Consider the following 22,998-nt stretch of genomic DNA (forward strand, 5'->3'; position numbering starts at 1 on the left):
TCTACACAATATACTCTTTATTGTACATAATTTCAATATTTCATTTTCCGACTTACGCTTGACATTATTACAATAATTACTATAGAATATATTTATAATAATATACATGTACATATTTACTTCTTTACTATTGATTCAATTTATATGTATATTTCTATATGTATATTGGCCTATGATTCATTCCATACTGCACTTTCTTGCGTTATCTGTTTCCTTTTAAAATCTAAACGTGTATCACAGTTGTGTTGAGGGATAGACAGGGATTTTAAAGAAAAGGAGACCGTTCAGACGACAGAAATCGATACATAGTCCAATCAGTCGGATCTCATCGAACATTACGGATGCTACAATCTCATCTTCATGATTCGGCAAATAGCTGCGATGAAATGTATTTTACATTCCTATTCTATAAAAGCAATCCTTTACTCTACTATAAATCCGTCTACGTTACTTCGAAGAATAAATCATCGATTTATATCGAAAAAACAAATCGTAGAAAAAGTAATCTCCATTATGCGCAATTTTCAAAATGAAGAAGAACTTTGTATACGTTTATTTCGTTATCTTTTCTTTATTTTTTTTTTTTTTAATATATCTAGCAATAAGATAATCTACTAAGATTTGTCCTACCATAACGCACACACTTGCGGAGAGTATTGCTTTTGTACTAACGTATTGGAGATCAGCATCTTGTGCGATTCGTGATCCGAACATGAATCGCCAGATGGACTCACCCGTGATGTACAATTTCGTTAACAAAAGACAATATGGAGATTTACAATTGTTCTCTTCTCTTCCGCGTTTTTAACATAACGTTATGTAGGTAATCTCAGAAATAGTTGCAGTGGAAAGTGTCGTAATATCATTACCATCTACAACTTAGTATTTTTAGCAATAATACATTAGGCGTGACTCGCAAAGTTTACTAGGCACATTCTACATTTCACTTGAACTGTAAAACATAGAAAGACGTTTATGCATCGCACATCCGATAAAAAAGAATGAAATACGTCAAAATTGTCAAACGTTGTTCGTACCGTTAATTTATAAAAATATTTTAGATTTCAACAACAAACGTTAATACATTGTTCCTTAGGCATTCTGTACAAATCTTACTCTTTGGACACTCCTCTGGATAAATAGTTTGAAACGAGTTACATTCAATTGCATGGGATATAAGGCCTTATATCTATTATACAGTCATTTCGTAAAAAAATCTCTAAAAATATACTATATGCATTAAAACATCCTATATCCTCTCGAAAAATAAACTTTTAATAAAAATAGTGCCACGCGCATTAAAAGACAAATCGTCGAAAGGAATGTAACAGCATCTCATCACACATGGGCCGTACCTCATGTTCTTTAAAATAATCGTCTGTTTTAGTGTACTTTTTCCTAATTATGCGTGTTTTGAGTACCGAATAAAAAACCACAATAAATACATTAATACCAAGTTACAAATCTGTTCGTACCGGAAAAGTGTCTTCTTGTGCGGAAAAAAGTAACGCAGCAGCGTCGATTTACATTGTCGAATCGATTATTATTATGGAGACTTACACGTTTCAATTAATTCTCCTGAGTGGACTAAATCTCGATTTCCAAAAGGTGTGTATTAATTTAGGTAAGAGGTAGGAAAATGTAACACTTAACTAGGTCCAGGAGGAGCATTGAAATTGAACATGGTGGTTGGCGGACGACCCGGCAATGGTTTTGGTGGTAGTCTTGGCGTTACCGATCCTGCAATTCAACACAAAATAACAGGGAATTAAAGGATTTTAAACTGTTTTAATTGAATGTACATTCAATCATTTGTATTTTTACCATTGGGTTGCGTAGGCGGAAGTAACGTAGGACTGGGTCCATTGAAAGACATGTGTCTCCGTTGATGAACAGTGCTCGAACACGTGTTTTCCAAGGTGGAATTCCGCCTTGCGAGTAGTGCCGAACTACTTGGATTCAAGGTAGGAAGCCGAGGCGGTAACGTAACTGGAGGTAAATCTCTTCGCGGCGGCAATGGCGGCGGAGACGTACCGTCCCTTGGAGGAAGTATTGGTGCATTTGGAGCTTGTCTTGTCTGTGTCATCAGTTAAATAAATTTTGGAAAATTACATAAAATTATATTTATATCCATTGCGATAAAGGATAAAGGATAAACCGAACTAATTTTTGTTATAAGAAGGCATCAAGGTTACGCGAAGATCATCTCGAGTTTAATCTTATAATAAATAACTGAAATTAAAATAGTGTCACAATGAGAAAGAAAAACATACAATTAACGAATAGTCTTTAAAAAATGAAGTATAGAAAATGTATTTTAGTTTGTTTATTTCTGTTTCCTCCTATACGTTTAATGCATTTAATGTATACACTGCACATGATAAATACATTACCTGTTGCTGTGACTCGCTTATGGAACTCTCCCGTTTTCTATGAGATCTAGGCGGTAAAGGTGGCGGAGGTTGACTGGGGGGTATGTGGCTAGGAGATGGTGGAGGCGGCAATGCTGCACCAGGACTTCCGCCCGACGATGACATACCAGTCATAGCTCCCACTACACCGATCGTACCGGAATTAAAGCCAAAGTGACTATTTTGTGGCTGATGATGAGGAACAGGTAAATGACCAGGAGATCCCAATTGAGGGCTGCTACCTGGCGAGCTGATTGAAAGTCCTGACATGCTTAGAGGACCTGGTGAACCTGGAGGTGGACCTGTATTAACAGTAAAGTAGGTCTACTACCTATGCAAGCATATTATGCAACGAAATAAAACTTGTTTCTTTGCATGTCTACAAAAGTAAGAAGTTAAAAGAAGCAGGCTACTAGTTTTATATTAAATCCAACGTTATTGGACACAAACCTATTAAAACAGGCGCAAAGACACTGTGGTCCCCTATATGAGAAACTGTGATGTGTGAAGTGTGTGGAGGTGTCTCCGGTAATTCTGGCGGTGGCGCTTCCGGTGGAGGATCGTGTAATCTTACACTAGAGGCTACAGCTTGCAGTGGAGCTGGTAACTTGCCGCTTAAGCTTCTAGCTTTAATGCCCGGCGATTTTAAGTTTAAATCTGGCCATTTACGGGGCTATGAAAAGGAATCATAAGTGAGATTAATGATATTAAATGTGCACGATTGATGTATTTGAGTAGAACTTACAACTCTAGGTGGTTGCCTACATCCCCTCGGTTCTACTTCTAAGCTTTTATTATACAAATAATTGCTTATATCTGCATCTTTCATATTAGGATCGAAAGGCGACAAGTTTTCAATAAAGTGCCTTATTCTAGGCTCCACAGAAAGACAATACGGTTGATTTTGGTATTGTTGAATTTCGCCAGTTATTTCCGCGACTTTCCGTCGTTTGCTAAAATTTATGAGTTCTGGACTCCCCGGTAGATAATCCGGATTTCCTTCTTCAATGTGCAGAATGTTGGTCAGGTACATACCTATAAAAATTATCATTAGCAATAATTTATTTAAATGAGCGTTTAATCATTTTTCTAATTATTTACCAAAAAATGGTACACAAGGTGGATTAATGGATCGTAATTTTTCTTGATATTTTCGAAAATGATCATTATTCAATTCTCGTGCTTCTTCGAGGGCTTTTTCCAATCGTGCAGGAATTTGCTGAAAAGAAATAATATTTTTTTTAAATTTCTTCATGAAGCTTCAGTAAAAAGACTATAATAAGTAATAATGACGAAACATACTTGAAATGTGAATTTTAACCTAAACACAGATGCAGATCCCATAGCACTAACAATTGCTAATACACCATTAAAATTATTAAGATCTTGAAGCACCATCATAATTTCAATTGCACGCGATACAATTGCTGCTCGCTCCTCTAAATTTTCAGCTTCTACTATAGTTTTTTCAAGCCATCGAGTAAACTGCGAAGTAAACATACAGTAATTATATATATAACATATATACATAATATTTAATGCATAAATGTAAATAAAATTCTGAATGTGACTTACGTTTGTTGTGTGCTTTATCATTTTTAGTAAATTTGGAGATGTCTTTTCTTTATCTTTTTTAGTCCATACTGAACCCACCAATTCTGAGGGTTTTACAGTTCTGTACAATTCAAACTCTAAAAGCGTTAACTGCCTTGCTAATTCAATTGGATGCAACTAAAATTTGTAAAAAATTATTTATATAATTATTTCCATATTGTAAATATGAATTGTACTCATGAGTCTTACCGTTAATATTCCCCACTCTTCTTCAGGAACATTTAGATGCCACTCAATAGGTGGTGGAGATCTTTCAAAACTAAACGTTATAGGTCGTTGTTCAGAGGGTTCACACTTTCTCTGTACAATTTTTATCACTGAATCTACCCATTTTCTCATTGACTTTCCGCTTACTGTATCTAGAAATACTTGTAACCCTTCTAAAAGATTTCTATCACGTTCGAAATCATAAAAATGGTGATCGACCTATTTTCAGAAAGATTTATATAAATACTCAAAAGCCTAACCTAAAAATATGTTAAATTATAAGCATTAAAGTTTTACAAACCCAATGTCTTAAAACATTTAAAACTCTGAATTGCACAGGTTGACAAAATTCTTTTCTATATCTCTTCCAATCTTCTCTGGCGGTTGTCTTACAACCAGATGGCTTTTCTTCTTCACCGTAAACTAAAGAAGGATCTGGTATGTCAAATCTTTCAATTAATAAAGTCAATAGTTCCTGAGGTGAGCAAAAACTCCTATAAAAGAATAACAAAATAAGACAGTTGTTAGAATTCAACCCTTAAATGACAAATAAATAATAAATAAATCACACCTATAAGTAGTAAGGAATGTTCGTACAAAAGCTAGGTCAGCATATATATGATAAGTTAATCTTTCTACCAATTTAACCAAAGTTGCACCCTTAATTAATGGAACACCACCATTTTCTCTGGCCTCTAAAACAATATTTTCTGGGCCATCTTGTTCGGCAAATTTATATAAGTGTGGTGGAGGCAATCTTAAAGGATGTTTTCGTTCTTCATCCAAAAGGATACTGTCCAAAGTTCTTTCTAACATACTCTTTGTATTCAACATTACAAGATCCGCCATCCAACTATTTTTATCTTCGACGGATTTGGCAACAAGAATAACGTTAGGGTGGTCCCTTGGTGCAATTTCGAAGGCATTTTTTAATTCTACAAATACAATTACATATAGTAATTGATATCATCTAACTGCTTAGTCTAAAGATTATATTCTTCTCTGACTTACCTTCGGTATCCTCTCTATCTATAATATCAACTTTCCTAATAAAAAATCTTTCCTTTAAACGCAATTCACCTTGATGAGGTGGATGACCTACTACACCAACTGCTGCCACAGTAACACTAACTCTTTTGCCACCACTAGGTTTACAAAGAACTAATAAACCATCAAAAAGAAGAGCCTTTCGCTCTGTTAACCTCCTTCCATTGCTTACTTTTCCCAACATATCCTCTGTACATAAGAAAAATATAAGAATATAACTACATAATACAATCATGTATTATAATATGTATTATTTAATATCAATTAGAAAATAACCATAATGCAGTGTTTATTCATACCACGTATAAATTCGTTGCAACACTGTCCAACATCTCGTTGATCCCATCCATCAACAGTTTTTTGTAATTCACTAGTTTTCTCTAATGCTGCTTGTCGCCTTGCTCTACTTTGCATTCGTAGACCTGTATCTTTTTTTGGAAGACTCGCCATAGATTGCAATAATTCCATCTGCAGTGGTCTTAAAAGACCTTGTACTTGTTCCAAAGTTTCACCATCTTCTGTATTTGGTGTACGTTTATGTAATACCTAAATAAAATGACATCAAATTTATCAATATGTATCCACCAATTATAGTAATATATAAATAAAGGATTAATGATAACGTACCTTTATGTAATCAAAGTACAAAAAACAATGCCATATCGGTTGTAATAAAAGTTTTGGCAAATAATATTTTACAGCTTCTTTAAATCCATGCCCTGCTGCTCGTAATGCAGCATTAGGTTCAGGTCTCGACAATAAATTTGTTAAAACTTCTCGACTAGCTGGACTATTAATGTCTTTTGCATACCTAACATTATGATTGTTATAATTTATATTTTAAGTAATATATACGTATATGTGTTCACATAAAATTAAATAATTTTATACGTACTTTATATAAACATCAAATTCTGCTGCTTCTGCCAGCTCTTCAAAACAAGAGCCAACTGTAGGCGTTTGTTTCTCTTCTGTAATTTCCATTATATCTTCTAAACTACCAAGTAATGTTACAGTGACTTCATAAATATCCATTATATTACTGAAGAGTGTTTCCAGTTCAGTTCTATCTTGTGCTAACTTCGCAATTTCTTCTCGAAATACCTATTCAAGCAATAAGAAATATGTTACTTTCCTTCCATAAATAATAAAATTATAAATGTTATGAATTATGTTACCTTAATGATCATATGGAGATCACGCAAATAGTGACGTTCATCATGTATGAGATCCCGGACAGATTCTTCATAAGTTTGGGAAACCACTGCACCTAAGCCACTCTGTGGACCCTCCGCATAATCATCTTGATAAAATAAGTCCATTAATACCTGTCGATAAAATTCTAATTAAAAATAATCTTTACTTTGTAAACTAAATGCTACGTATATATTCAAACAACTACTGTTTACAACTACATAATTTTAATATTAATGAAAATAATATGTTACCATATCTGCACACATCGCAACTCTTATGTCTTCACAAGATATTTCCACATGGCGTATATTCTTCACATAGTTTCCAGCTAGCTGAAAAGAAAATAATCTTAAACATTTTTAGGAATTAGTAAAAATAAACAGCATAAAATTGTAATTTAAAGTAACTGAATCAGCTAGTTTTCCTTAATAAAATTATTATAAAACATTTAATAATTAACAGTAACTATTACCAACCTTCAAAATATCAGCAGAAATATATTCCAAAACTCCTACCACAAAAAGACTAACTTGTAAATCAATTTTCTGTTGTAATACTTCCTATTAACATAAAAAAATAAAATTGTAATATCTATGGGTAAATATATCCAAATATATATGTAATAAACTTAAATGAATATAATTACTTTTTGTAATAGTTGATGAATTTTGTCAACTGGAAGAACTAGTGGTGATTTCTTTTTCCCTTTTTCTAAAGCATCTCTTGCATCACGAAGTGCCCATCTGTCAATGGGAGTAGGAAACGTGCGCCTTACCCTTTCTTCAACATCTTGAGGTGTATGTGGAGGAGGATGACCACAAAGCATACCCAACAGCCTTAAGATCAAACTCTCAACATAGTCTAAAGCATCTTGTCGTGCTTCAAGACTAGGATGTACTTGTTCCAATACCTATTTCATTTTAATTATTCGTTAAACTTTCCCAATTGCTATAAGTAACACAAAATATCATAGAGAATGTACATTACTTAATAAATATATTCCAATAGGTGCCAATTTGACATTCTTTTTCTTTTATTAATAAATGACAAATAAAATAACTACAAGAACACGAAGGAACAAACATATGAAAAACATATGTACAAAGATAAAATACTTTCTTTACAATACTTCATATAATAAAGAATCAGATATTTTTTTTTTTCAAATGAAAAATAAACAATTAAATTTCACAGAAACGAGTGCAATTTCTTTATTTCACCAAATATACAATGTTTTATACGTGATAATCAGAGGTGGTCTTTTAAAAGGATAACATGCTACATGCTATATTTTATTTTGTGTCTGTACAATAATGTATTGTTAAGTGCCATTGTATCATATTCAACAAATTAAACGAGGCTTGTGTTATCGTCGCGAGTGTGTACTATAAAATTGGTATGATGACAGGATAAGATTCTAGGTTGAGAACGAGCACATATGAGATTGTAACACATTAATCAACAATGACAATGGGTATGACGGATCCGTGAAATACCAAACCGATTGGCTCGACGGGTACTCGATAAAACGAGAGCCCCTGGAAATTCGGTAGGATTGAATTTACCAAGGCAGATGATACCTTGCGCAGGGAGTTGACAAACACTCCCTTCCACTTGGCGGCGTTCTCCTCTTTCTGAAAGTCGTAGCCTGACGGCTCGCCCACCACTGACGCCGGCGACGAAAACATCTCAAAGCACTGGTACAAGGTATCACGCACCCGACAGAATAACGCGCACTAGCTAGAGAACACGCTCCGGAGAGTTCCCGATATTTACAATGACCATTTCGTCGGGAGTCACAAAAACTTGACAGAGACGTCTGTCTGTCCGTCAGTCCGTTTTCTCAGGGCGCAGACATCTCTGTATGTAATGCGACGGCTAAGCCACTCGGTTATATTCCCTCGGTACCCTTACGCCTCTAACACTTATTATTCTTGGAAGCATCTCCGAGGCCAACCCGAGAGTCCCCGAGTTATGCCGTTTGTACATTTTACACGCCCTTTTACTCGAATTTTTGTCAGAACCCAGTGCGAACACCACTACTATCAAAGGATACCATTGCGCGACTCGCAGCGATCGATAACTGCGATAGTACTGTCGTGACGAGATATTCGCGAGTTTCGATATATCTCGTCGCGCGATTATCGATTGCATGACTCGAGGCTTCTTTAAAAGTTGCTTAACGTTCTTCAACAAAAATGATCAAATTCGGAGCAACGTTTATACATTTGCGTTTCGAACAACTTGAATGTATAAGTAATATTGAAAATTGAATACATGTTCGAAAATCACATTAGATATTGTTTTCGATACCTTAAAAATATTAGAATACTTTTGATACTTTGTTTTGAAATACGCTTCATTTTGAAAGACGTGAAAAGAACAGTTGTCGATTCATATTAACGTTCTTTTTTTTTAATGAAAAATTTCATACAGTTCTACATTTAGTTTAGTTAATGCATTTGTAATTATTCACTTGTATCGATAGAAAATAAAAAATTAGGTTATGCGTAATACATATTTCAGGTATGTATATTTATGTTTCTTCCTATAGTTATTACAAATTCTGTATGTGTAAAAGTATTGATTGTTAAGTTCCTTTATTTTAATTTGTCAACATCTAATAAAATAGTTGTCGCATGTATTTTTTGTGCAAACAAAATTCTATAAATTTTATTTTAAAATTTACTTGTATAGTAAATCGGTATAATCTATTATTTTAGATTATGAACACCAGATGGCAGCAAAGCAACCTTTAAAGCTTAAACCTGTAAGTACATTTGAACTGCGAAAAATGTTCAATGATAAAATTTTCTTAAATAAGTGATTTTAAAATAACATTTTCAATAAACACAGTTTTTCCGATACACTTTTTTCAAAGTTTTTTATTTAAATCACCATTGATACACTTAGCGAATAATTTAGAAATAAAAAATCAGTAGAAAAATATTTAATGAAATTTCTAAATATTAACTTATATTTTAAATTAGATTAAATTATCCATCACTAAGAGATAACTATTATTATGTAATAAATAAAATGTTCACATAATTTATTTCAACGTAAAAAAATAATAAAAAAATATCTTACAAATAGTAGGGCGCTCTGAAAACATTTTTTCGTTTACATGAAATAAATAAATTGTGCAGCTGTTGTTGTTATACGATACGCAGGGGACGGTTGTGATACTGATTTACACCTAATGTACACCTAATTCCAAATTAGTCGATCATTCTTTGAGACGGGCTGGTACACCAAACTTGATTTCAATCTTTCAACCATACCAGGATCATCCTTCTTTTAATTCAGTGCACCGCCTTCGGTAAGTCACGTTCGTCTCCATTGATTTAAAGCTTCAACTGTAATCACAAATAAATCAAATTATTTTAATACTATTAAATCATCGAAACAGCCCACTGCAATAAAATTGAATTAAATAATGAACTAAATACATGTTAGAAAAGCAAAATTAAACTATATATTATGAGATAGTCATATTAGCACAATATTCCGTAACTACTGTCGCCTTTAAGATTAATTTTCAATTTAGGAATATTAATAATTGCAGCTACTTTTAATCGCGAATGCATTAACTATTTTGTTCATAATCAGAATTTGAAAATTATTGTAAGATATAATATATAGTACATAAGTCAATATAGTTCAAAGTACATAAGTCCAATACAAAATTATTTAGTAAAATGTTTATTTTGTAAAATAACAGTAAATTATACTTCTTGAAGAAAATTTATATTGTTTTTGACATTAATAATATTGATTTCAAAGACTTTATGAAAATTTTGCAATGAGTCATATCCTCAACAAAGGTTTAAATAAAAATCTAAATTATTTTGGAAATTACTATAATAATGTTTCAGAGACAAAAAGTAATCAATAACGTGTGCTTTAACTTAAAGAAATTTTTAATAATAAACATTTAATGATCACTATGTTAGTATTTCTCTGATCTTAGTTGCTTGGTTTCTAAAGTGGTGATTAAAATTACATAACCAATCAATCAACAAAACAGAGATACTGCTGGTAGCACGAATAAAGTGGTAATTGTATACTGATATTTTTGAGAACCGATACGATATTGTACCGATATCATTATACATGCATATACATATAAATACGTGCATCTTCATAGGCCACTACTCATAACATCTGAATATGTTATTACTATCTGGACATTTGTTTATTTTTAACGGAATGTCAGTTAAATGTCAAATAAAAAGTCTTGTAATTACTTTAACATTTTCATATGTAATTGATATGTATTTAATGTATTATTTTTTATTCATATGTAATTAATGTATTACTTTTATTTATTATTTTGCAGTAGAATATAATTCGTATTTTAATTTCTTATGGCTTAATTTTTATTTTAAAATCTTTGTAGATTTTTTTTAGATATTGTGAATTATAGTTTATATACAAAACAATTCGTCCCGAGATACACGTCCTTTAACTTACTGAAAAATTAGTGTTATTCGTTAGTTTTCATTTTTATGAAACATCAGTTTGCTAGATTTCCGGTAAATAATCTTGTGTAGAATTTTTCAAATGATAACTATACCGATACATTATCTTTCGAATGAAATGAGACTGAAGTTATACTTGTATTTAACCTAATATTTTTTTTTATAATTCTTCTACCATTCATAAATGCCTGATTTCAATCTCCTTATTTTGCACTTAATAATATCTCGAAGATATCAAATATCTAATACTTAAAAAATTAATAGTTTAATTAATATAGTATAAATAATGTTGGTAGAAAGTTAAAAAAACGTGGTATGTACTTCTTATCAAAATTGTAATTTTAGATTTAATTATAATTATAAATTATAGATTTTTTAAGTGTCATATATCATATCAAATACTCGGTAGTCCTAGCGTCAACGGTCGAGAAGGAAGCCAGAGGGTGAATCGCACGATCAAAAAACAGAAAATATCAGTCTTTACACATTATCAACCAATGGTGGAGATCTCTTATTTCTCTTGACAACATGTTGTTGTCTTTTGACTTCTTTAGCTTTTTGTTCTTTGTCTCTTAGTTTCTCTATAATCCAGTTATAAAAAATAAAGAATCATTGCTACCAAATCGTTATCTAGTGTTGAGAACATCTTCTATGCTGTATGAGAGTTTCAATTTGAAATGGATAATATACGTTTGTGAAAAAAACGCGATCGTCAATGTGTTAGCTAGATTTACGGATACTTGTAATACACTTCCTAGAAAAATAAATGTTCGTCTATATAGATTTTAAAAATTAGAGCTTGGAAAAGAGAGAATTAGAATCCATATTCCTATAATTTTATCAGTCAGAATCGATGTAAATCTTTACCAAATTTAAAACATTCAATGTCCATTAAATTGACGAGTTCTGTGAACCTTAGTGTTAAACACTTCGCGTGCCATCTCGGTCCGTATCTTAATTAGATTTGCGTCCGACTATCGTCGAATTATTTCTGATGCGGATCAGAAATAATTGCGACACAGTCAGAGCAAGATAAGATGCGACGAGTTCGTCGCGGGCGCCGGCCCGACAAGGATTTTATCTGGATTAACATTATGGCCGTCTTACATCACGTCCGCGATTCTCTGTCGCGTGTGTAACCCGTGCACTCGTATCGCGTCGCGAATTTTGTGTTTTTTCCAATGATCTTATCGGTCGAATAGAAAAAGAGATGCGGAGAAATAAATCAAGGAAAAAGCGTGTGGAATGGAGGGGTTGGAGGAGGGACTAGATCACCATGAGTTCTTTAGGATCGAGACGGATCGTTCGAGTCAGCGATTCACGACCAAGAATTTACGTACTTCGATTGACCGCTGCGTCATCGATGACACGTGACCACTTTAATCGGCGACGAAAGTTCCCCATTCATCTTAATCTACGTCTCACTTTATTCTCCTACGCGAAGAAGAAATCGACTTACTCGAAAAAGATCTTTTACATTTCGAATGTAGTACTTTTTTGAACGCAACACGATAAGTCAATTTTGCTGATAATGAAATTTTCGTGTTGCTTGTATCAACCGTTTCAGTTATCAGAAACACGTGGTCGAGAAAAATGTTTAATATTTCGAGTCTGGGTTTTTAAACGCACTACGAAACTGATAGTTATATTTAATTGGATAATGAAATTTTTGAAACGATAAAGAATGTCAATTGAAATGTTATTTTAATATGAAATAATCAAAAATTATTTTGAATATCACTGACGTATAGAATTTATTAACAATACATTACTGATCGAAGGATGAGATTGGACTAATGGAAGACTAATTCACTTTTATTAATATTAAATCCGTACTTTTAATTCGTAGCATACACTTAAATGACATGATAAACTATGTGAATCGAAAATTGGGAACAAAATTTGCCAAAAAAATCAAATTATGCTGTTACCGAAATTTACGTACAATTATTCTTTAATTAGTGGAAAAAGTAATTAACTGCCCTGTAAATTATAAAAGAAATCTAGTTTCGTTCATACACTAATTTAAATAGCTAATAGCGTGAGCAACATCCGAAAGTGTTAGACAGAAAAAGTAAACAAAAATGATCCATGCACCGTCAAAACTTCTATGAGATTACATTATCTTGTGTAGATTGTGAACGATTACGTAAACTGACATTTTCATAGATTATTTTACGAAAATCATGATCACAGTAGACATATACTTCATTAATTAAGGGGATTAACAAGCTAAAGGTCAAGGAGAAAATTTATTAATCCGTACTAAACACTTTTGCGTCACTGTATCTTAGTTTCGAATGCGTATCAGAAAATAGTAAGTTTCTAAATATTTTTATACCGCGTGATTTATTCGGCAGTAACTATATTTACAGAAAATAATGCGTATAAATATTGTTTTAACCATCTGCAAGTGTAATTGCACTTCTCTCATAATTTTTGTTAATTCTTTGTTTCTTCTACACTGAAGCTACCCGTTTTTTTGTAATGTAAGAATGCTATCTATATTACATTATTAAATCTGTGCAACATTATACTTGTAAAATAATTAAGTAAATTAATAAATTCATACCTAACAACAGGAAAAGCCGCATTTCCCTTATAACCGAGTTGCCCCGACAATTTGAAGAGTTTTCGTAAATTCTTCATGTTCATTTCGAACACCGCTCGTTTCCTTCGGCCACTGTTAATAGAAAACATGTAATTAGTAAAAAGGACTTTCTCCGTTGTTTCACCATAGATCTAGAAGACTGCATTTTTACTTACAGTTTGGACACATCCAATTGTCGACTTCCTCGCGATCCAGTTACCAATTGCTCGGTCATTTTTTTGAGACGCCTTATCGTTTCTAATTCTGCACGCCTCTGGTCGGATAATCGTTTATGTCGTCTGTAACACGTGATTTGTTAAATAATCACATCTACCCTTAAATAGTTTCAATTAAGAAATCTTAATGGAATTTCAGGGTGGTACTTCATGGAAATTTCTAATGAGATTCCATCATATTTTTCTCTACTATTTCAATAAAAAAAATTCTTTGATAAATATTGCAAGAAACATTAATTTCATTTGACCAGATCAACCAGTTAATGCAACATTTGAGTTGTAATTTTTTTCGTTGATTTGATTGCAATTATTGAATTGCACTGTTAAATATTGTATTCATAAAAGGGAGTTTCTGGGATCAGTTCGATAATTCTTTTTCACTTCTTCTTACTATCTAAGTCCTATAATTTTATGAATTTTGTAAAGGATAAATAATCTTGTATGAAAAACGTATTAGTTCACTGCTTAGACTTTAAAGCATTTTTAAAAAAGATTATAAAAATTTGTTAGATGCTTAAGTTAAACCTTTAGTTTGCAAAGAAATTGTTAGTACTGTTCTCTGCTTTTTTGTCTAGGTAACCAAATTTATTTTGACGAATATTCAGATAAAATTTGAGGGAAAATACAATAGTATCGCAAAATGCTATTATATCAGTTTCACATGAAAATTTATTTATAAATTTAAACAATCTATTGGCATTTTTCAATTTTTATAAAATGTTTCTCTAAATTATATTACTAAAAAATATGTACTCACTCTACGAACATCCCTGGTACTTCTTCGTTCAATTTCCCCACAATGTCATTATCCTCTGCTTTCGCTAAATTCACCAAAGTATGTCGCGCTCCATTCTGTTCTTCAATATTTGTGAGTCTGTAAAGAACATATAATTAAATGTAACACACACCCCAGTCCTTTGAAATATAAATTTTAAATTAAACTCCTTAAGAATTTCGGAAAAACCAAATCAGAGAGAAAATTAAATAAAACCACTATTAAGATTCTTATTCTATAACTTCTCGTGAGTTTATACCTATAATAAACAAATAAAATCTACAATTTTTATGACGCACGAAATTAAAGTCCAATTTTTTCCATCAAAAGCTTTTTATAAGAATGATCTCTCAAAGATATTTAATCATTCATATTATTCACAGTTTAAAGACTTACTATTGTGCTTATATTGCACCTCAGATTATTAATAAAATCACAATATTATACTATGCTTCTATAGAAATATTAAAATATTTTACTTGAACAATATGGCCTCTTGTATTTTAAGTAGTACTTGAAATATTTTTTCCCTAAATCATACCGACCTCTTCTCCTACACAATATAATCTTAAACAAACCCCACGAATTATATTACTTAGCGATTAAAAAGCGATATATTTACAAATTATGAATAAATTTTCAAACAACTAAACTGGAAAAAAATTATTTCTCGTAAGCTTCGAAATTTCACAAGATTAACGGTAGATATAATCTTCTTTCTGAATAAAAATCCTTTCTAGCAAAAGAAAAAAATTTATTTCTACCTGAGTATTCGTAATCTACTAGTGAAAATTAAAATCAGACAATTACCTTCCATAACCAGGATGCGCGAAGACAGTGGTAGACCAGTAAAGAAATGAGAGGGACAATATAAACATCCAGGACATCATGTTTGCGGAAAGACACATCTCGTCACAATATGTCTTCCAATTAAAATTTCCAATTGGAAAAAACTTGTTCCCAGGCCCTCGAGTAGAGATAAATACGAAAATGTAATGATTCTTGCGTAGGGAACTGCACCGTGCTCGTAACAAATGCAAGCCACCGGTTGATCTTTCTTCTTCTCGTTCTACTTGGAACTGTAAGTGGCTACCGTTCGGTGCGCGTATATATTCGTCGCCAGAGGACCAGCCTCCCCACTTAACAGCCCGCTGACGTTCGCAACTACACCCTCTTTTCGCGTTATCGGCGCGGCAAAACGTTTTCTTTGCTCTGCCGACGACGGCGTGGCTCGACACGCTTGATAAATCATATCGCAATTCGATTGTTTTGACATTTTTGTTTCTATCGTTTCGACAAGGCAGCGCCTTTGCCACAATCAGTGGCCCACGAAAACATTTGGACGTTTCATAGATAATTATGAGCACTTTGAACTAGTAAAAGTTTGTGAGAAAAGGATATACGACAATCCATCTCAGATCATTCTAACGCGTCGACCGCCCAATTGGTACTCATCAAATTATTTATACGATTAAAGCAATTTTCCTAAGGAAACAGAAACTGAAAAGTCAAGATTGTTTGCAAAAGTTCTTCTCTTAACCTTCTTGCATTTACATGTCGCCATATACATTCTATATAATGCAACGTGGCGATCAACGTATGAAATATAACCTGTGAAATCGTTATGCTTCTACCTTTACGAATTTGTTATTTTAAAAAATGTTTTCCGATCATGAAATCGAAAAATGAAAATGCTTTTCTCCTCATAAGTTTTAAGAATTTAAACGTCTTTGGGATTGCATCTCTAGAAAAAGACAAAAATTTGTTAAGTTATGAAACTTTAAAATTACATTTAATTAACTTGAAAATTTTCGAATTTCCTGAACTTTAATCATTTTTGGAGATCACTGTAGAGAGGAAGTTTTGATCTTCAAAAACGTTGTGGATTTACTAAATCCAATTTAGTGGTGCAAAAAAATCATTAACGTTATTGGAAATGCTTGAAATCCTTTGAAATTAATTTTCTGAATCACCCTATATGGTATCTGAATAATTGAAAAAATTCACTGGAAAATTCAAGTGAAGATAATGAAAATATTTCTGGACAGATCGTTGCATAATGCAGATAAATTGCTCAAGTTATACTCCGTGATATTCGGGACACCCACTGAAGCATCATTCATCGCACGATTTTCTGAAGAGATTCGATGTGCATAAGTTTGCACAATTTCGATTTTTAAAACAGTTCTTTTTTAATCATTTTAGCGCCGATTATATTCAACAAAATTGTTCCTTTGCCCGTGGAGAATTTAATTTGATAATACGATAATAATGTTTTCAATGCATGTGTTGAATCTAACAACAGGAAACTGATAATGAATCAACAGAAACATATAAAAATCACGTATAATACAATAATATAGTACAATAAAACAGCATAAAATGAACTACATTTAATAAACAATTGAAATTAAAATGAAGAAGAAGAGGTATACGAGGGCGAGGTTCAACAGATAAGTAGTGCTGTTAATAAACTTAACCTAAATTTCTTTTTAGTATGTAACATTTTCATTAGAATAAATATTACAGATAATAATTCATTGAAACAAAGAGCTTAATAAATAAGATACATGGTTGAGTACTATTTACTTAAAATATAACTGGTGTTCAAAATGTTTTAATAGCAATGAAGATCTTTCTTAAGTAATTGATTATATATCTTTGATATTTACTAATAATATTTTTAATTTTTGCGAAGAAAATGTAATGAATTCTTCTCCAAATCTTCCTTCAAAGTTATTGCCAGAAATTAGAAAAACGTTTTTGATATAAAATACACGAATGAGCTGTTATAAAATGTTTAAAACACAAATGATTTTACAACACAGAATTCAAATCTCGTTTTTATCTTAAACGTCGTTTCATTTATTAACATTTATTATTTATCAATAAAATCTATTAATTAGTTATTATATTATTTGCATTCAGTCACGCTCAGTTGCACGCTAGTCAAAGTCAATTTAATGTATAATGTTTTTTATTGCTGGTTAATGTATGACAATTACCTTCATATTATATTTAAAATGTATTATAGAGTGACAAAATCCTCTTTACTTTATTTTTGCAAAATTTTCTTTTTCTTCCCTTCCTTAAGATAAATGAAAAGAATAGACATTTTAGTGTTAGAGGCGCAAAATCACTTGCCATTAACGTCATGAACACATTTTAACTGATATCAGTGCACTTGCTCATGAAAATGCTTACTACTCGTCACTTTCGCAACATTTTACCATGAAAAAACGAACATATCGATGATGTGCATAAAAGTTTGGTACAAGGAGTTCAAGATGTAAGGGAACACGTTTTCGCGTATCGAACGCATGGAAGAACGCAATTATGTTGCTAGTTTCGTCATTCATGATTCGGTTTGCTATCTTTCTCCACGCGAATCGAAGGGAGATACTCTATTTCATACTAAACGAAGATACAAATAAGATTTGCGAGTTTGAAGCATTCAGTACTTCTCGGAATTAATAACATCAGGAACTCTCAATTTCCTCTGAAATCATCCATCCGGAAGTCATATGTTATAAAATTGCGTACATTTTTTACGTGTACTAAAGTAATCCGTATTTTATCAGAGAAATTTGTGTCTACGTGTGTACTTCTCCACAGAATATTTTAATCTGTACTTCCTCAAGTCATTTTCCTATGTATAATATGTATTGAGTCATCATGTGTAATTTACTCGAATCCAGTTTAATTATTCGAATATTGAACGGAAAAATAGATGATTGCATTATGCAGTAAATTAGATAATTTTCTGATCACAATGGATTCTCCTCTTTGATGACATTTTATTGAATCAATGAATATATTTGCATTCAGCGAACACGATTTCACTAGAACTTGAATACACCTCGAGGACGAGTATGTAACCGAAGCGTGATCACAAATTTTTAATGTGATAATGAATGATTGTAACTACAAACGTTACATTTCATCATTATCTAACGCATCTGTGTAGTCTACTGTAGTCCAACGGATTTTCCGCTATCTTTGGACATATTATTCTTGCAACCCACGAAGTCAGTGGAGTCAGTAGAGCAAAGTTGGTGCCGATAAATTGGAAAATGAGTCGCTGGACTCCGTATCTTTACGCGAAATCGTACGTTTAGAGATATATTAGCTGAACGAAAAATTAATGGAGAAATTCGAGAGTTTTAAGAGGTTCGAAATAAATGGAAAGCTTCACTTGACTTTACATTGAGTATATTTTTGCATTTTACACAGTTAATAGGGAATCTTGTAATGTAAACTCTTGGAGACCTTGGAGAAAAGTTTGAAAAAAAATATTTTCTGGTTAGAAAGAGGTGATCTTTCGTTACTCGTTCATCTATATCACTTCTTAATCAATAATGTTCAGTAAGGAAAAGAACTTTGTAATTGAAACTTGATTAAAGTTAATTAAGAAAATTTAAAATTGATGTTTCAAACGAAAATTGAAAAATTACGCCATAAATATAGTCGAGTACAGACAATTTCAGTTTCCATAGTTTTTTTCTAGAAAATCGATGATCACTGTGCTTAAGCGTTCGATTTATCTTCGTAACTGTATTTCCTAGTACCTAATTGTTAAGAAGATTTTAATTACAAACGTATATAGAGAAAGGTATTTGTAGAAACTCTTGGATTAGTCCTCGAAAGGAAAGGTATATTCTTCTAAGATTGAAGACGGCGTAACTCGTAGGCAGCGTGAGAGCAAACTTCTGTTAGTAATTAGAACTACTTACACCAGAGAGATTCCTCAAAGTACGAGCATAATCGCATTTCTTATTTGTCTTCAGCGATTTAAGTTAAATGCAATCAAATAAATAAACAAAACATAATCGAACAAAGTGTTTATTTCCATTTAAAAATAAGAAGCTGATAGAAATAACGGGGAACAGGATATACAATATTGGAAAGGTTAACGGGTTTCATTCAGTAATTTGTAATTTTTTTATACCTGTTAACGTAGATTTCAAAAGTCTGTCGAAAATCAAAAGACTCGATGCCAGCGGACGCTGATCTACCGCATTATGAAATTGAAACCAAAAATAGAAACCAACACACAGAAAAAACAAAGTCGCGTGCCAAACACGGAGGGCGTAATGTAAGATATCATGCGTGGAAATTTCACAACACCCCGGAGAAGATATACTCGGCTGATTCGCACCGAGCGTACGAAATCAGTCGAGAACGGACCATATTGATCACGTTTCGCTTTTTTGAAAACGATCTTTACAAATTTCATAATACGACGAGATACATTTACGAAAAATTCTCTTTTGAATACAATTGAATATATACAGGGGATTGCCAGTCATTTATTCGGTGCATTCAATTCGTTCAGTTGATGAATTCAGCTTTTGTGAAATGTCAATCAATTTATATGAAAAGAATCACTCTAGTACAGTACAGTTATTTCATTTGATTCACTGTATAACGTTTATGGTTCTCTATAATTCTGTTCTACTATTTTGTGACCATTTTAGTGCCACATTCAGTGAAAGATAATTGGGCTATTAGAAACCGTATAGGTGATTTATAGGACATTACGAGGCAAGCTTAACTTCTTACAAGTTTAATATTTTATCTTTTATTACGTAAATATTAGAATTTAATAACTTAATTGTCTGTGTATTAAGATACCTTTATTATCTTTTAAGAAGTACCTACATAAAATAATCATGAGGTAAAATTAATCTTTAAACTTCCTTCAACCCTTAAATTACTGAAATTTTCTGGTTTCACTTAGGAACTAAACAAGGTGAAATGAATAACTAGGCGTGAACTGTAACAAAACGCTCAAGCGGTGGAAGAATTCTAATCTCTAAATCAAATAATCGATTTACTTTATAAAATAGACTCCAAAGTAGCATTGGAATAGACAACGATGCAATTCAAACGGCTTGTTTGCCCCGGAACGATCTGGGACGTATTACCCCGTTGGTAGTCTAAAGGTCCGAAATCCAAGCAGACTCTTACTATTTTAAACAAAATTCTGTATAGTCTGCAGAATTATGTTCGTTGCTAAATATATATTTTTTTCGCCGTGAATAATATGGTCAGTGACTTCTGACAAGAAAACATTACAGTAAATGGTTCATTGATTTTTATAAAACTTGTTTTAATGAATCTAGAGTAAAAATAAGCCAACTTATTTTCGGCCATTTTGGTAAAAACTCGATATTTATAAAAATATTTAACATTTAGTTCTTTTGATTTCGAGAGATACTTTTCCATGCTTCAACGAAATCTATCATCCCAAACATTGTAAATAATAATATAAGTGGAGAACATTACATTAGAATAAAATAGAAAAAGGAAAAAACAGAAAACATTAATTTAAAATAACTAACACTAACCGTACCGATGCTTGTCCTACCGTTATCAGTAAAATAGCTACAAAAGAAAGGTAAACAAGTTAGATGATACATTTTTTCAGTGAAAACAAAAAGAAAAGGAAAGTGAAAAATTGAAAACTGATTAATTGAACAATATAGGAATTGATATAAAGTTAAATGAACGAAAGAAAACGCTGAATTACAAATCCCATCATTTCACCGGTTCCCGGTACTGTTAATGTTAAGTATCTCTTGAAATGGAAAACTTAACTACTAAATATCTTTATAAATATCGAGTTTTGACCAAAATGGCCAAATATGGATCGACTTATGTTTCCTCCAGATTTATTAAAAGAAGTTTTATTAAAATCGATGATCCACTCGCTGTAACGTCTCCTTCTGAGTTACAACAGTGTACATAGATCGATAGGCGGGCCATCCTGCTAATCGGAAACTAAAGAAGATTGGATTGTGTAAGTTTTGGAGGCCCGTTCTGCCGCAGTATACGTAACGTACCGAATGATACGTTACAACTGCGCAGTTCAATTGCGAAATCGGCCACCCACGCGGCGTGTGTGTGCGTATTTATGAAATAATTCGATATCTATCCGTCGGTGGATCGTTCACGTCGGCCGATCATTCCGGCCAATCGCGCACGACATGGATGAACTATTTGCACGGACGCGAACAGAACCGATTGGAAAACCTTGCTGGTTGCCCCCTGCGCAACTCCATCGAATATAATTTCACCCGCTTTCCTCCGGGAAAGTACCGTTTCCGTGAAGTTTTCCGATCGTGAAATTATATATCACGGTGCAACGATTCAGTTCCTTGTGAAACATTAAACGGGGTTAAGTATTCGTGATTAAGTTGATTTCCGAAGAAAATGGCGTCGATTTTGTACTTCATTTTGATGGTTTTGACGCTTCCTTTATGAGCAATAGCTAATAGGTTGGTTTACTGATAAACAGATTATTTACTATGCGTTTCTGGTAAGCACAATGATTTAAAATTGATTTAACCCTAAAACTACTGAGTGTTTGATATAATTAATGCATACTTTTTATAAAAATTGTAACAATAGATTTTTTCGGTTTCTTCGTATTATTCAAGTAAAATTATTTTTTAAATCGTTTCGAATATTCAATATTTTTATGATGTCAATGATTGCAAAATAAGAAAACTGATACGAGCCGTTTTGACAAATACGGTAGTTCTACCTTTAAAATTCAGGATAATGGCAATTTAAAGACGCTGCAATTAGATTTTTCTTTTATTCAAACCATAACACTTTCTTTGTTGATGCTTATTTCATAATTTGTTAAAAATCAATGAGTGATAGCTAAGGGTTTCTTAAGTTACTTTGACAGTGGAAGTAGAGACCACTACCATGGATCAATAACTTATTCTGAGTAACGGGATTTAAAATAATTTATTTTGGAATTATTATTCGAATGAAAATTATTCAATTCGTTTTTAAAATAGTTTATTATCGAGTAGCTACTCTGGAGGATAATTTTTATAAAATAATTCCTACAAACCTGCATTTGCGGAAATATTGGTAGTCTAAAGTTGATCAACCCTTTTTCGTAACGAAGTAAAGTTGAAAATTCAATAATTTAAATACCTTAAACCATCTGATCGATCAATTTACCAATTGTCAATTTTGTATATAAAATTTTTTATTTTAATTTATTGTAAGTCAGTAAGTTCAATGAAAAGTTGACGAGGACGAAGAGCTTAAAAAATTAATCTCAATAACTCTGCAACATTTCATGGAAAATATCGACATAAATTTAACATAAGAATGCATTTCTTAAATACAGCTTAATTTCATTAATAATGTTTGTATAATAAATCATTTTTATATTTAGCTTGTATTTTACGTTAAGTTCACGTTTGCGCCAAATTTTGTTTTCCTTCAAAGTACGAGAATATTAAATTCTTAAATTTATTGAAACTTATTATTTAAATAAATAAAATTCATTAAAATTTTTGTTATTTCGTTAATCTTCTTCTACAATCAGCGAAACGAGGGTTAAATTTATCGAACTTGAATAGCGGAGATGTAGCTAGTTCTAACTGTTGTTTCACTGTAAGTAGTACGA

The 22,998-nt window shown here is 32.2% G+C and overlaps 2 protein-coding genes across 4 annotated transcripts; both read right to left on the minus strand.

Moving 5' to 3' along the window:
• Positions 1 to 2: 2 nt before the first annotated feature.
• Sos (Son of sevenless) lies at positions 3 to 8,576 on the minus strand. 3 transcript variants are annotated; one of them, XM_031971613.2, is made up of 20 exons: positions 8,057 to 8,576; positions 7,123 to 7,386; positions 6,953 to 7,036; positions 6,728 to 6,808; positions 6,458 to 6,607; positions 6,175 to 6,383; positions 5,907 to 6,090; positions 5,579 to 5,825; positions 5,244 to 5,468; positions 4,804 to 5,167; positions 4,534 to 4,726; positions 4,215 to 4,451; positions 3,987 to 4,142; positions 3,714 to 3,896; positions 3,513 to 3,630; positions 3,157 to 3,446; positions 2,862 to 3,084; positions 2,394 to 2,701; positions 1,825 to 2,077; positions 3 to 1,740 (listed from the first exon to the last, which is right to left on the minus strand). In XM_031971613.2, the coding sequence occupies exons 1-20, from the start codon at positions 8,162 to 8,164 to the stop codon at positions 1,649 to 1,651; spliced, it is 3,969 nt and encodes a 1,322-aa protein (XP_031827473.1). In that variant the 5' UTR covers positions 8,165 to 8,576; the 3' UTR covers positions 3 to 1,648. The 3 variants fall into 3 exon arrangements, with proteins under 3 accessions (XP_031827473.1, XP_031827472.1, XP_031827474.1); XM_031971612.2 differs by having other exon boundaries at positions 2,394 to 2,713; XM_031971614.2 differs by lacking the exons at positions 7,123 to 7,386; positions 8,057 to 8,576 and having other exon boundaries at positions 2,394 to 2,713; positions 6,728 to 6,804.
• A 792-nt stretch (positions 8,577 to 9,368) lies between these two features.
• Positions 9,369 to 15,636, minus strand: LOC116424801 (uncharacterized). Its single transcript, XM_031971684.2, has 5 exons — positions 15,372 to 15,636; positions 14,544 to 14,660; positions 13,727 to 13,849; positions 13,533 to 13,643; positions 9,369 to 9,835 (listed from the first exon to the last, which is right to left on the minus strand). Exons 1-5 carry the CDS (start codon positions 15,467 to 15,469, stop codon positions 9,832 to 9,834), a joined length of 453 nt encoding a protein of 150 aa, XP_031827544.1. The 5' UTR covers positions 15,470 to 15,636; the 3' UTR covers positions 9,369 to 9,831.
• Positions 15,637 to 22,998: the final 7,362 nt, after the last annotated feature.

Source organism: Nomia melanderi, chromosome 5 (genome assembly GCF_051020985.1).
Source record: "Nomia melanderi isolate GNS246 chromosome 5, iyNomMela1, whole genome shotgun sequence".
Taxonomy (NCBI): Eukaryota; Metazoa; Arthropoda; class Insecta; order Hymenoptera; family Halictidae; genus Nomia; species Nomia melanderi.